General features: G+C 27.1%; 6 protein-coding genes across 8 annotated transcripts; 2 read left to right on the plus strand and 4 right to left on the minus strand.

Moving 5' to 3' along the window:
• Positions 1–1,590: 1,590 nt before the first annotated feature.
• On the plus strand, positions 1,591–4,001 carry LOC124953197. Its single transcript, XM_047504226.1, has 3 exons — positions 1,591–1,914; positions 2,183–2,341; positions 2,423–4,001. The coding sequence occupies exons 1-3, from the start codon at positions 1,889–1,891 to the stop codon at positions 2,775–2,777; spliced, it is 540 nt and encodes a 179-aa protein (XP_047360182.1). The 5' UTR covers positions 1,591–1,888; the 3' UTR covers positions 2,778–4,001.
• Positions 3,325–4,836, minus strand: LOC124953195 (neuferricin). Its single transcript, XM_047504223.1, has 4 exons — positions 4,224–4,836; positions 4,005–4,145; positions 3,752–3,938; positions 3,325–3,681 (listed from the first exon to the last, which is right to left on the minus strand). The coding sequence occupies exons 1-4, from the start codon at positions 4,531–4,533 to the stop codon at positions 3,504–3,506; spliced, it is 816 nt and encodes a 271-aa protein (XP_047360179.1). The 5' UTR covers positions 4,534–4,836; the 3' UTR covers positions 3,325–3,503.
• On the plus strand, positions 4,142–9,761 carry LOC124953191 (DNA topoisomerase 3-alpha). Of its 3 annotated transcripts, none has more exons than XM_047504217.1 (12): positions 4,708–5,295; positions 5,373–5,475; positions 5,571–5,917; positions 5,993–6,111; positions 6,426–6,772; positions 6,872–7,160; positions 7,228–7,726; positions 7,813–8,158; positions 8,240–8,735; positions 8,811–9,051; positions 9,122–9,369; positions 9,463–9,761. In XM_047504217.1, the coding sequence occupies exons 2-12, from the start codon at positions 5,395–5,397 to the stop codon at positions 9,501–9,503; spliced, it is 3,054 nt and encodes a 1,017-aa protein (XP_047360173.1). In that variant the 5' UTR covers positions 4,708–5,295; positions 5,373–5,394; the 3' UTR covers positions 9,504–9,761. The 3 variants fall into 3 exon arrangements, with proteins under 3 accessions (XP_047360172.1, XP_047360173.1, XP_047360174.1); XM_047504218.1 differs by having other exon boundaries at positions 4,708–5,199; XM_047504216.1 differs by having other exon boundaries at positions 4,142–5,475.
• On the minus strand, positions 9,419–10,660 carry LOC124953198 (protein chibby homolog 1). The gene is made up of 3 exons (XM_047504227.1): positions 10,145–10,660; positions 9,972–10,087; positions 9,419–9,865 (listed from the first exon to the last, which is right to left on the minus strand). Exons 1-3 carry the CDS (start codon positions 10,326–10,328, stop codon positions 9,785–9,787), a joined length of 381 nt encoding a protein of 126 aa, XP_047360183.1. The 5' UTR covers positions 10,329–10,660; the 3' UTR covers positions 9,419–9,784.
• Positions 10,661–10,811: 151 nt separating this feature from the next.
• On the minus strand, positions 10,812–12,781 carry LOC124953193 (26S proteasome regulatory subunit 6B). The gene is made up of 6 exons (XM_047504220.1): positions 12,631–12,781; positions 12,359–12,451; positions 11,950–12,283; positions 11,661–11,864; positions 11,325–11,589; positions 10,812–11,237 (listed from the first exon to the last, which is right to left on the minus strand). Exons 1-6 carry the CDS (start codon positions 12,661–12,663, stop codon positions 10,919–10,921), a joined length of 1,248 nt encoding a protein of 415 aa, XP_047360176.1. The 5' UTR covers positions 12,664–12,781; the 3' UTR covers positions 10,812–10,918.
• A 590-nt stretch (positions 12,782–13,371) lies between these two features.
• LOC124952976 (exosome complex component CSL4) lies at positions 13,372–14,538 on the minus strand. The gene is made up of 5 exons (XM_047503708.1): positions 14,341–14,538; positions 14,112–14,227; positions 13,782–14,030; positions 13,624–13,705; positions 13,372–13,548 (listed from the first exon to the last, which is right to left on the minus strand). Exons 1-5 carry the CDS (start codon positions 14,375–14,377, stop codon positions 13,436–13,438), a joined length of 597 nt encoding a protein of 198 aa, XP_047359664.1. The 5' UTR covers positions 14,378–14,538; the 3' UTR covers positions 13,372–13,435.
• Positions 14,539–14,568: the final 30 nt, after the last annotated feature.

Raw genomic sequence — 14,568 nt, forward strand, 5'->3', positions numbered from 1 at the left:
CATAGAATAATTTTCTTTTAGACTTCGTCGACCATTTATGTCAACAAAAAGGAACAATGTCAACAAGAAGGAACATGAGATAGACTTTGCGATTTATCACGTTAGTTTCCTTTCGTACTCCGAGGAATAAACATCGAAATACGCTCTCTCTCTCTCTCTCTCTCTCTCTCTCTATACGGCTACGTTTAATTTAAACTTATAGATACGATGATTTTCTAATTATTTAAATAATGTACAATGTACAATGTACTCGAAGTACGACGAGATAATAATTAAATGATATTAAATTCCGTAAAATGTCGCCTAGCTCTTAAAACGCATTAGATATAGAATAATTTTCTTTCGACATTTATCGATTGTTTAATAAATCAATAATAACGAAGATCATATTGAGCGTACCAGTTACCACATTAGTTTTCTTTCGTACTTCGAGAAATAAATATCGAGATATTCTTCGAGCGGCTACATTTGACAGTTTCGATGATTTTATAATTATTTAAACATTGTATAATGTACACGAAATGTAATAATGCAATATTTAAACAACATCACATTCTGCTAAAGATCTGCATGGCTCTTAAGAAGCGTTGGACTTAGAATAATTTTCTTTCAGAGTACGTCGATCGTTTAATATTAACGAGAAGTATCGTTGGAAAGACAATGCGAGTGAGCATTCTCGTACTCCGAAAATTAAATGTCGAAATGCACTCTTTCCGTATCGCTACATTCAATCATTTTATAGATACGATCATTTTCAAATTATTTAAATAATGTACAATATACATGAAATGCGACAATGCAATATTTAAACAATGGTACATTCCATTAAAGAGCTCTTAAGACGCATCCTTAATATAGTTTTGTTTTGTATGTAGAACTTTATCTTTCACATAAGTAGTATACATATATAAATATTTTTTCTTTTTTTATTTCTTTTCAGCTAGTTCCACGTCATGGGATTGCGAAATCAGGAAGGAATAATTAATAAATAAAATTATTTTACTAACATTTAAACAATATACAATATAATATTTAACAAAATAATATTTATTAATGGATGATTAAATACGCTTTTGCATTTGTATAAATTTAACTAGAAAAAAAAATATAAAATTTGTACAATTAATAAATACTTTTCAATTAATCTATTTTCAGAATAGAGTATAATCCAGCATATAGTTTTTCGTTGCATTTGAAGGATGTACTACTGTTTTACTATATATAACATTTATCTCGCACATTAATGTGATCGTTGGTTTATTCTCGAAAGGTGTATAACCTACATAATTTATACGTCGATACAATAGGTCCTTAATGATGACAATATCCCCCATTAAGCTTGCAGTTCATATTTTGTCCACTTGTCGCTGAAGTCTCATATTCTACGAACGAAAGCTGGTGAATAGCCTGAGAGGCTTTTCTAATTTCTAGTAACTTTATTTATAGTAAGTATCTATAATATTGTATATATAGTTGTATGATATATACTACATAGTCTATGGACTTCCTATCAACCAATCATGTGAATGGATTTTAAATTCAAATAATCGGTTAATTATATTAAAGATTTATGCAAATATTAGAAAGATCAATTTAAATTGAATCAATTTATAATGAATTAGAATAGATGAAATTGAAATAATTTATATTAAAGGCGTAAATATTAAATAAAATAATAAATACCAATCAACTCTTATAAGTTAAACTTTCATTTTGAAACTGTACCAACTATATACAAGAATGTACTCAATGAAATCGTGATGGACAAGTTGGTTCATTTATACTGGCTGTAGTAATATAAATATAAATAAATATCGAATATATAATGAAGGAATGAATTCATCTTTAATTATTCAATGGTTTCACAGTTGAATTGATAACTAGACAAATGGATGAAGAATTTGTTGAAACAGCGTGAGTACCATAAATGTATCATTTAGCATGTCATGTCGTTTACATGTATATATATGATTTTTATATAAATTTATTTTATAAAATAAAATAAATAATAAGAAAATAATATAAATATTATGTACTTTAAGAAATATATATGTTATATGTGAATTATTAAGAAAGAAAATGGCTCGAATTCTTCAATAATTTTAAACATACAAGTGAAACTTACATTCAATATTCATATATCAGAATTTTGTAATATTGTGATAACTATATTATTTTTTAGTAAACTTAACCATACTATAGATGATGTTAATATGCCAGCAGTGACTGCTAGCTTAGAAATGTTAACAGTAAATACTAATTTACATTCAATGTCAGAAAATAAAAGGAATCTTAGAAAAAGAGTGCCAAAAACAGTTTCCGCAGAACTTTTAAATAGGAGGTATTTACTTGTATATGTATATATATATACACTTATATGTATTTTGTTTTAAAGTTTTCTTTTTATTTATACAACGATTAGATGCAGTCTTAGACCAAAAAAAAGAAATTGTAAAGAAATGGAAAGCGATGAAGATGTTAAAGATTATTATTTAGATAAAAGTTTTAAGAAGAAAGTAAATAATTTGGAAACAATTTTTGAAGAAACAACAAATGGAAATGAAAATTCTTTATATATGAGTGTAAAAAGGTACAAAAGGATGATCCAGTTTCAACAGCAACCCAATAATTCTAAATTGCAAAAGAGAAGAACTAAAATTAAAAAAGTGTTTGGATCAAAGATTAATTTTAGACATAGATCAATGCAAGAATTACTTAATAAGTTAAATTACATCAAATCTAATTCACCAGTGAATTCTGAAAGTGAAACAAAGTGATTGTTATTCTGTAAGTGTTTAGTAGTGCTATATTTGTTTATACTATTTTTATAAACATTAATGACATGTGAATTTATATATCTTAAAAAATATAATATTAAGAAGTATTTTATGTGGAATCAATATAATTTAAAAAATTATACATATCTAATATTTAGTATCTGTATTCTAATATTAGTCAAAACACTTGAAACATATGTTTCATATATATTATAGTGTTTGTAATTGCAAAATTACTAAACACTCAATAGTAATGACTGACATGTTGTTCTATAATTCTATATAAGACTTTATATTGGTATCATATGAACATATATTAAGTCGATATAATGACGACAATTCACATTAATTAATTGTTTGTACACTTATAAGCTATTAGTATATTGGATAATATCAAACATGATAAACAAAATTTTTGCTACTACAATAATACTTTGCGAAATATTGTAGTTTCTATATTTTTTTCGTACGAGTCATTTCATAGTATATATAAGAATGTTCAAAGTTTTTTTTAGAATTTTTTTAATAGATGAAAAATAAGAAGAACTTCATATAATCAGCTTTATTTACAAAAATGAATTTCTTACAAAATATAAAAGTACATTATTTTTTAAGGTCTTTTTTTTGCTTTCTGTTTATTCATTTCATTTATACCAGTAAAAATAGATTTAGTATAAAATACTGTTGTGTAATAAGCAGATTTCAAAAATATTTCTGAGATAGAAATTACTTTATATTACACTTTACCGAACTCCTTGCACAACCATTGTATTCTTTAAAATTACCTTTATTTTCTTTATATTCTTTACTATCAAGATTAATACAAGCACATCTGTGTTGTTTTGAATTAGGCATTTCAAAATACATTCTTGGAACACCGATCCAATCCCTTTCTATACCACCACTATAAATTAAACAAATAAATTATTTGTTAACGTGTATATATATATATATTATTTTTGTCATATTATTACCTTCTTTTAGAACACCATACAGTAGTGCCTATATCGACTTTCCATTCCATATTGCAAGTCGGAAATAATTTTTTCTTTTGTTCTTCATCTGCTATTTCTTTTTTTGCATCTATTAATTTTTGCTGTACTTTTAAAGACTCAAGCGTTGGAGTACCATCTTCATTGAAATACCTTCCACTTAATTTTCCTTTAAAAAATGTATCTTTTACTTTTATATTAATGTTTAATATATAATTTTTATAATATTGTATACCTTTATAAATGTAATTTTCATTATAAAATTGTACCCAGTCATCTAATGATTTAATTTGTTGAGCAGACAGTACAGAAGTATCATCGGTTACTTCTTTCTCATCAAACTTTCCAGTGACAAATGCTAGAGATGCATCACGCCCTAATAATGAATATAAAATTACTTCGTTAAAAATTTTTTAATCTTACATACTTGTAACCTATAATAAAGTTTCTGTACCAACAAATATGTGATAAGATGCTCCAGGTTCATAATGCTTTGCTCCTTTCGTAACATCAAAAACTTGACCCAATATTGAAAGATATAATCCATTTTCAATATTATTATGTTTTTTTAATTCGTCTCTAGTAAATATTTTCTGTTTTTCATTTATTTCTAATAATTCCAATTCTGATGTACTGAATAATATATCAGTTACATTGTTCAATTCTTTGGGTAGAAAGTACCATATTATTGTAAAATAGCTCTGTGAATAAAGTAAATAAATAGTTGCAAGTAAAAGACTTAACCAGAAATATCTTAAAATCATTATTTTTGCCTTTCGCTTAACCAATTAGGTTAATTAATTGCATACAGTATTTTTCATGATTAATATATCACAATCAATAACCCTTAACATTATTTTAAAGTAGTAAAACTAATTTTTCTACCCTAAGAACCATTGAAACTGATCAGAATTGGTATAAGTTAATTACAATATAGTTAATAATTTTGTATTATATATAGAATTATATATTTCCTATGAAAAAATTTACGAGACACTAAAAACTGTCATATTGAAAAATAAAATAAGATTTTGTATTAGTTTCTATTTTATTCGAATTGACATGTTTTAAAGGCAAGTTTCTAAAAATATCTGATTGATTGTTCTAATAATTACTTTCGAATAAGTCTGAGAATTTTATTTTTTATGTAAATGGTAGAATTTAAACGTAACACGTAGCAAGTTATTTGCGATTTAAACATAACACTATGTAAAACCATGTAATAATTTAGCATCTCATACATAGATGCATGTAAATACACCCAAATGTACACACATTATATCTATAAACTAAAATAGCATTCTAATGGCGGGTTCTACATCAGTCAATACAAAATGCAGGATGATTTAAAAGTGAAAAATATTGCTGAATATATTTCTTGTGCTGTATAAAAAATAAATTTTGTTTATTTTTATTAAAATGCTAAAGTGGTTTGTGTTGTTAAAAATGATAATAACAATAGTTTATAAACCTATCAATATATTATTTTAAGATTGAAAATAATCATGAGATATACCATTCATTATGTTAGTTTTATTTACTCCTTTAAGAATATAAAGATAAGTGCGATTAAATTAACAAAGACTACAATTTCTATTGGCAGAAATAAAAGTACTAATTATATTATGAGAGTTCTTAATGTCGCTGAAAAAAATGATGCTGCGAAAAACATTGCTGCTTATTTGTCACGCGGCAATTGTAGGAAAGTAAATATTATTATTTGTATTTTAAAATGAAAGAAAGCTTTACAGAGTCATGGATTTAATGTCTAGTTAAATTAAAAATTTTATTTGTTTCTCAGAGGGACGGTTTATCAGTCTATAATAAAATTTATGAATTCAATGTACACTTGTGGAATGAAGATTGTCAAATGATTATGACATCTGTTTCTGGACATTTGTTGGGCTATGAATTTGTAGGTGCTTATAAAAAATGGCAAGGATGTCATCCTTTAAGTTTATTTGATGCTCCTGTTATGAAAGATTGTATAGATGACAAATATTCACAAATAAAAAGAACTATAGAGAAAGAAGTAAAGAACTGCAGAGCTTTGATCATTTGGACTGATTGTGATCGAGAAGGAGAAAATATAGGATTTGAAATCATAGAAGTATGCCAGGCAGTTAAACCAGATATACGCATATATAGGTAGTATATGTTAGATAATAATCAATTATTTATGTTATTTTTAAATTATAACATAAAATATATATTTTATTGTAGAGCAAAATTCTCAGAAATCACACAAACATCCATAAACAGAGCTCTTCAAACTTTAGATATACCAAATAAAGCTGTCAGTGATGCTGTAGACATAAGAAGTGAATTAGATTTAAGAATAGGTATGTTGCAATATTAATTGCACTTGCAAAACAAGCATAATTGTAGTATTTCACCGTGGCCCTTAATATAATATACTTACGGGAAAAGTAAGATTATGCGGACATAATTAGTTTACTTTATTAAATATATATAAAAGTACGTTTTTTAATTTGTATACATTCTGCTCGTGGCCTATTCGATACATGATTAATTTTCTTTTCGCTCGTACGCCTTAGCATCACTTTCTCGATGCTCGTTTGTTATTGCATATATACATTATTACAATAATATTATTTATTGGGTAAAATAATATTTTTAAATAATTGTGGCTTAGGTGCTGCGTTTACAAGATTTCAAACATTAAGACTACAAAAAGTATTTCCTAGAACACTTGCAGACATGCTCATAAGTTATGGTAGTTGCCAGTTTCCAACATTAGGATTCGTGGTGGAAAGATTTCTGGCTATAGAAAGATTTCAACCAGAACCATATTGGAAAATAAAAGTAATGAATATTCTTAATGACATTTCTGTTGAATTTCGTTGGGACAGAATAAGACTTTTTGAAGAATTACCTTGTCAAATATTTCTTGATATATGTCAAGAAAATCCTATTGCTACTGTAATTAAAGTTACCAGTAAACCCAAAAGTAAATGGAGACCTTTACCATTAGATACAGTTGTAAGTAACAAAATCAATAATGTTACAATAGTTTTATATTTGATATCAAACTTATTATATTACCTTTATATTTATCTTTATATTTTTTTATATTATTAGGAATTAGAAAAACAGGGTTCTCGGAAATTGAATTTAAATGCAAAAGAAATTATGAAAATAGCAGAAAAATTATACACGCAAGGTTTAATTAGCTATCCGCGTACAGAAACAAACATTTTTCCGAAAGAACTTAATTTACAATCTTTAGTTACTCAACATAGAGATAGTCCGGTATGGGGTCAGTTTGCACAACGGTTATTGGAAGATGGAGTATCTCCTAGACAAGGCAAAAAGAGCGATCAAGCTCATCCTCCTATTCATCCAACGAAATATAGTTCTACTTTAAGAGGTATAAATCATATCTAGAATTATATAAAGATAAGAATTTTTTACTTCATACTTACACTTTATAATAGGAAATGAAGCAAAAGTCTATGAATTTATTGTAAGACACTTTCTGGCTTGTGTATCAAAAAATGCAGAAGGTCAAGAGACTATAGTAGAAATTAATATAGCTGGAGAAAAATTTCTTGCAAATGGTCTTCAGATCATAGCAAAAAATTATTTAGATGTGTACATATATGAAAAATGGAATGATAAAGAAATACATAGGTATCAAGAGGGGCAAACATTTCAACCGACTAGCATTGAAATGATAAAAGAAGAAACTTCACCTCCTAAATTATTAACTGAAGCAGATTTAATCGCTTTAATGGATAAACATGGGATTGGAACTGATGCAACTCATGCAGAACACATAGATACCATAAAGTCAAGACAATATGTGGGCTTGCAAGATGGTAAACATTTTATGCCTTCAAAATTAGGAATTGGACTTGTAATGGGTTATGATAATATGGGATTTGCAATGTCTAAGCCAAATTTAAGAGCAGACTTAGAAAAAGATCTTAAATTGTATGTTATTAAAATTTCATTTTTTTTATTTATAAATTCTATTTTAACATATATGTATATGTCACAAACACTCTTTTTATATGTAGAATTTGTGATGGTCAAAAAGATCCGAAACTAGTCCTACAAAACCAGATAGCAAAATATCGTGATGTATTCAAATTAGCAATGCAACATGCTAATTTGATTGATAATGCTATAGCAGAATATCTTGAAGAACAACCAGCACAAGTACAAGAAACTGATATAATTAATACTTCTACAAACACAGTTGTTTTCAAATGTCCTAAATGTGGTTCTGATATGATATTAAAAGATAGGAAACAAGGTACAGGAAAATATATAACTTGCATGGGATTTCCATCATGCAATAATGCTATATGGTTTCCTCAATCGATCGAAAATGTTACAGTATCGGAAAATACATGTACTCAGGTCTGTCTACTTGTTCATTTGTTATTGTTTAATAATTCCAGAGAATTATGATTTGTAACTATAAACTTTTTGTTCCTTCAGTGTACTGGAAACATGCGTAAACTGAAATTTAAATTATCACGAAATATGTTTCATCTTTTTGGAAGTACATATACAACTTGTATAGGTGGTTGTGACCCTAATTTTAATGAAACAATAAATATCAAAGATGATACTATTAAAAAAATGTCACGTATTACTGATAGTGGTTATGAAACCACGAACAGCAGTTCAGAAGTATTGATCAGGACTCAAATGCTTCATAATATGGGAGAATCTATATCAAATTCGAGAACGATAAATCAAAGAAGTGAAAACCGTTCAAGAAATCCTAATAATCGAAGAAAAGACAATATTGCATCTACTAAAATGAAAAACAATGCTGATAATTTCAATCAGACAATAGGATTTGGTAGTAATCATACAAACACTAATGATATTGTATCCTGGGGGAACATAGATAATGATGCTGAGATAATGTGTCAATGTCACCAGCATGCAATTCAGTTAACAGTAAGAAAGGATGGTCCAAACCAAGGTAAATTATATCTAGATAATGAATTAAAATACTATGAAGTAATACAGCAAAATTAAACATTTTTAATATTTATAGGAAGACAATTTTATAAATGTGCACAACCTCAGGGTAGTGGCTGTAATTTCTTTCTGTGGGCTTCTGATAGACCACAAGAAGAAAATACAACAAATCGTAATCAAATTTCAAATCAATCTTGGATGACACAAAATCGAACACAACAGCCTAGTACTAGTAGTAACTCTACTGATTGGATAAATACTAGTGTTTCAGGAACAAATAATGTTATTATGTGTATTTGTAATGAACCAGCTAAACAGTAAGTAAAAAACTGTTAATAAAAGATATTTTATTATAAAGTTTTACTTTTATTTTAATACATTTTATAGGCTTACAGTTCAAAAAGAAGGGCCAAATAAAGGTAGACCCTTTTATACTTGTCCTAAAGGTCGGGACAGTACATGTAACTTTTTTAAATGGGCCGATGTAGATGTAAATGTTAATATGAATGAAAGAACTGATTCAAGAAATTTTGGGAACAGAAATAATAATTTTAAACACAAAGGAAATAGCTCTACTTCAAGTAGATCTCAAGGAACTCGTGCCAAAAGAAAATGTGGCATTTGTGGAACTGAAGGTTTGTACTTTATAAAACAAATTATTTTTTATATAATTACAATACTATAGAAGTTGAAGTTTACATTAGTATGTTTTATTTTATTTTTAATAGGTCATACACGCAAAACATGTCCAGAAAATGTCATGGATTAATCATAACATTACAATATTGTAAATTATATACATTTCGTACAACTATAATCAAAGTTTATTAAAAGTAAAGGATGTTATAGTGATAAACATAATACAATCATTTGTGGCTTATTTTAAAGAATGTAAAATTTATTACGGAGATTAGAGATTAGTTAATCTCTTTGTTTAGATATAAGCTTTATTTTCATAATATTACTAGAGTGCACAAAAACAGCACAAAATAAAATTGTTCAAAATAAAACTATTGAAAATATCGTATCTTGTGTAATATGTCATTTTAATTATCTATCAGATGATATACCGTTTCTTAATTTTTCCAGTTCTTCTTTTTGAAATTGAGCTTCTGTTGTAGTTTGTGTTAACTGCAATACGACAATATAAGTATATTTTATATTTACATTAAAAAAACAAAAAGAAACAAAAAAAAAAAACAAGAATTAAAACAATTATTGTCTGTCTAATATTTACCATGTCTAACATTACTTCAAACTTTAATTTTAATAAATTGTTTTCTTCTTCGAGTCTTTTAATTTCTTTTTTCAGTCTTTCATTTTCTTTAAATGTACCACTTACTTTTCCGGATTCTATGAAAATAACAATAAATATATAGAAATAATAATAGAATAATATAGTTTCTGTACCTGGTATCCATGAGCCATTTTCGAAAACTGTTTCTTGGTCTCCAAGTCTTATACGAATAGATCCTATATCAGGACCTAATTCTTTTTCTATTCTCTTAGGACTTAAATCTTTATTCATTAAAAATGTTGGCGCTTTTCTCGTGGGTGTTTTCTTTGGAGAAAATTTATTTGAAAATAAAGGCATTTTTGCAAGTATAACTGCATAATAATCTACCAAAATCTACCCTTGAAGGTTAAGTTAGAAACGCCGGATCAAATACTATAATCCTAATCACTTTATAACTTAATTTATAATCATTATTTTCGAAAAATATTCGAACACAGTTTAAAGATACATGAATTAAAATAAATTCATATTTACGCCATAAACTAATCGTAACGATAAATATAAATAAACCGCTCTCTTCAGAAACTACTAAACGCCATATTCTATAAATATACCCAATATATAACGTGCTATGAAAAAGCTTTGTTTTTTGACTTGTAGAATCAACATTATAATTTTCATGATTCGTTTGTATTTATCTGGTTATAAGAATGAGATTAAATGGTAAAAAGGATGAATAATTATGATACAAATGTATATAAAAGTAGTTAAAAGGTTATGTGTTAAGGTGTGTGCGTGTGTATATATATATATATACACACAATATGCAATAGAAAATGATAATTTTGTATAGATATATTGAGTACTACATTTATAGCGATACATGAATTTGCAAATACATATTATAACATAAAGTATGAGCATAAAACGTAATTAATCTTTCCATTCTACTTGTAAAATTCATGCTCAGACTCATCTTTTTTAATATTATTCTTGTAACCTTTCTCAAAGTCCTTTGCCAATACTATATAGCGATTTTCTCGAACCGCATGCATACCAGCTTCTTGGCAAATCGCATTTATATCAGCACCTGAAATTCTATCCGGTCGAGCCACGTAATCTTCAAGATCTACTTCTTCGCTCAAATTCATTTTTGCTGTAATTGTAGAAAATATCAGACGTTTCTGTCGACGATCCGGTAGAGGAAATTCAATCTTACGATCTAATCTACCAGGACGCAATAATGCTGGATCTAAAGTGTCAGCTCTGAAAGAAAATAAAATTGAATTAAATATAGATAAAATAATCTATAATTAAAACTACGAATTGTAGATTGCATTGCATTTACTTTACCTATTAGTAGCCATTATAACTTTCACATTAGTAGTTTGATCAAAACCATCCATTTGATTGAGTAGTTCTAAAAGGATACGTTGTACTTCACGATCTGCTCCAGTTTGTGCATCAAATCTTTTTGTAGCTATAGCATCAATCTCATCAACAAAAATTATAGCAGGAGAATTCTCCTTAGCTAAACGGAAGACATCTCTGACCATTCTTGGTCCTTCTCCTAAATATTTCTGTACGAATTCAGAGCCAACCACGCGTATAAATGCGGCTACATGAAACAATTTGTATTAATTTAAATTATATAGTTAAATTTTTGCTAATATACAGTAAGATTAATACCTGTAGTATGTCTTGCAACTGCTTTTGCAAGCATAGTTTTTCCACATCCTGGTGGACCATACATCAACACACCTCTAGGTGGGTCAATGCCAATTTGTTTATACAATTCAAAATGTGTCAGTGGTAATTCCACTGCTTCTCTAATTTCTTGTTTCTGCATATCCATTCCACCTATATCACTATATTGAATGTCTGGTTTCTCATCTATATAAAGCATAAATGTGCAAAAAAAAATTAATAAAATTTACTTTTGTATCTTTGCAAATATCTATATATAAGCGAATATCACCTGCTTGAAGCATCGAGATACTAGAATCAGCTTCTGGTGGAAGAACATCAACCAAAGCATTACTATGCTTATGAAGTGCTACACTCGCAGAAGGCTTCAACAGTTCTCTATCTATCGTAGATAAAATTCTGACATAATAATTTGAACCTGTCGTCGATCCCACTATTCCAGTGTTCTGATCTACAGCTTCTAAAAATTGTCCTATGACCAAAGGTACACTCTGTATACGTTTGACTTCCTCTTGCGCATGTAGATATTCTTTCTTTAAATTTCTTTGTTCATCCTTAATATATTCTTCTTGTACCTCCAAAAATTCTAACATTCTTTGCAATTTCTGTTAAAAATATATAATAACAATTGTGTATATAGAAATAATTAAATCTAATAAGAATATTTATCTGTTTCTTGCCTTGTACTTGGTATATAAATCTTCGACATCTAATTCATCGCCAGCTCCCGTATAATGACCAATTGCTGGTTTGGAATCGATTTCAGTAACATCCTAAAGTAATAGAAATAGGAAAAAGAAGATTAGAAAAAAGAATATAAATCAAAAGTGAATATTGTTCTTAATTGAGGTTATGAGCAACCACATGAAAAAACTATTAATAATTTATTTGGCTTTTAATTCTCCTTTTTTGAAGAATATAAAATAAAATAATAATAATAAGACGTATTTACTTTGTCCGGCAAAACAATTCCAATTTCTTCCATTATCCTCAACAAACTTTACACGAAAATAATTCAATCAGGTATACAGGAAATCGAATGACTTGAGATTTTTCGAAAGGCTCAGATGGACGAAGTATGTGTCAGAAATGGCAGCCATTAACTAAAAAGTTGTACAAAGATAGAAAACTTGTTTTAATATTTGTTATAACATTATTGATATAAATTTGAAATATTACATAAAATAATATAAAATAATATAATCGTATACATTAGAGTATAATTCATATATATATATATATAAACAAAAATTATTAAATTATTGCATATGTAAATTTTTAATTTATCGTATAATATTAGCAATATTATTATTTATTGGACAAACAGTAATGAAATATTGTTAAATAAGTTATATCAAATTTAGTATTTTTGTAAATTATATTTTAGGACTTTATTCATTATAAAATGAAAGTCAATAAAAACATCTAAGATGGACGTCTTCACTATTCAATCATATTCAACCAAAGTTCATTTTCCAAATATGTTATGTTCTAATATTTCTCAATGGAAGTTTTAAAGCTTTAAGAAAAGATTTAAATTTTATTGAAATTTTTCAAATAGAATTTTATTAATCTATAGAATTTTTACTTGGAATAATTGTTCGAAATTCCCTATATTCTTTATATATCATTTTGAAATAAAGTTTTTAAATAAGAAATTTTTTTCAATATATTTATTTATTTATCTTTGATTTCATTTAACATTAATTTATATAGGTAGAATGAAAAAATCTTATTTGTGTATAATAAATTTTATTTTAATATTCTGCTATAATATGTTCAGGAACAACTTTGGCAACTTTTCTATATTCTTTGTATAATGTCTTTGGACATTGCATTTGGGTCCAACTTATAGGTATCATTGCTACACCTGAAAGTTTATAAAAAAATCTATATAGAATACTAAAATAAGTATATTTTTGTGAATAAAAAATAATAAGACTACCTTCTTCGCTATGGGCTATCACTACTCCTAATTCATTCTCTGCTGTACTAAGTTGATAAGTATGTGCTTCTGTCATTGGTAACTAATTAATATATAAGAAATAATATATAATGATATAGCTATGTAATTAGAAATGTTAGATTTTTATAGAAGGATACAACTCTTGCAAGAATAATATCTCCAGGTCGATAAGACTTATACATTTCCACCCTATCCTTGTCAATGGCACGTACATCCTCTTTCCTTAAAATTCCTCTGTATGGTCTTGTCAATACTACGTCGCCTATACATTTAATACTACACTTACAAAATCTTTGATTAACAATGGTAACCATTGCAGTAACAATATCGCCTGGTGCTGGTACTATACTTTGTTCTGTAATACCATGCACCTCGATAGTACGTGTCTAAAAAAATAAAAAAAAGCAGCATAAATTGTAATGTTAGAAAGAATAAAATTAAAAAGGTCAAATCATTTTTATACATACATTTTCTTCTATAATAAATTTAACAACACCAACTATTTTAGAGTAAATATAACCTCGTTCTTCATATGTCCCAGCTCCTGATATAATAACTTTATCAGAAGCACACAATCTTTGTCCTAAAACGATCATTATTATGACAACAAATCTATGTAAATTTATGGAAATAATTAAAAACTAAACGGTATTGAAAATTTTCCTTTGTATATAAAATAAAAAAATGTTCATTTACCAGGTACACAAATATTAAGAGCTTTGCCTTCATCCATTTTTATAAATTACTTTTTATTATTATGATTTTAAAATAAATTAACATTCATAAATTTATAAAAAGGTCTTTATTTTATAAACTTGTCAGACATATATACTTTAAACAGTTTTGCAAACGAATGTACTTCATACGTTCACGTGAGGTCGCTTTAAGCCTACATACAACAGTTCGATTGCGAATAAAAGTTCC

Source organism: Vespa velutina, chromosome 11, assembly GCF_912470025.1.
Source record: "Vespa velutina chromosome 11, iVesVel2.1, whole genome shotgun sequence".
Classification (NCBI taxonomy): domain Eukaryota; kingdom Metazoa; phylum Arthropoda; class Insecta; order Hymenoptera; family Vespidae; genus Vespa; species Vespa velutina.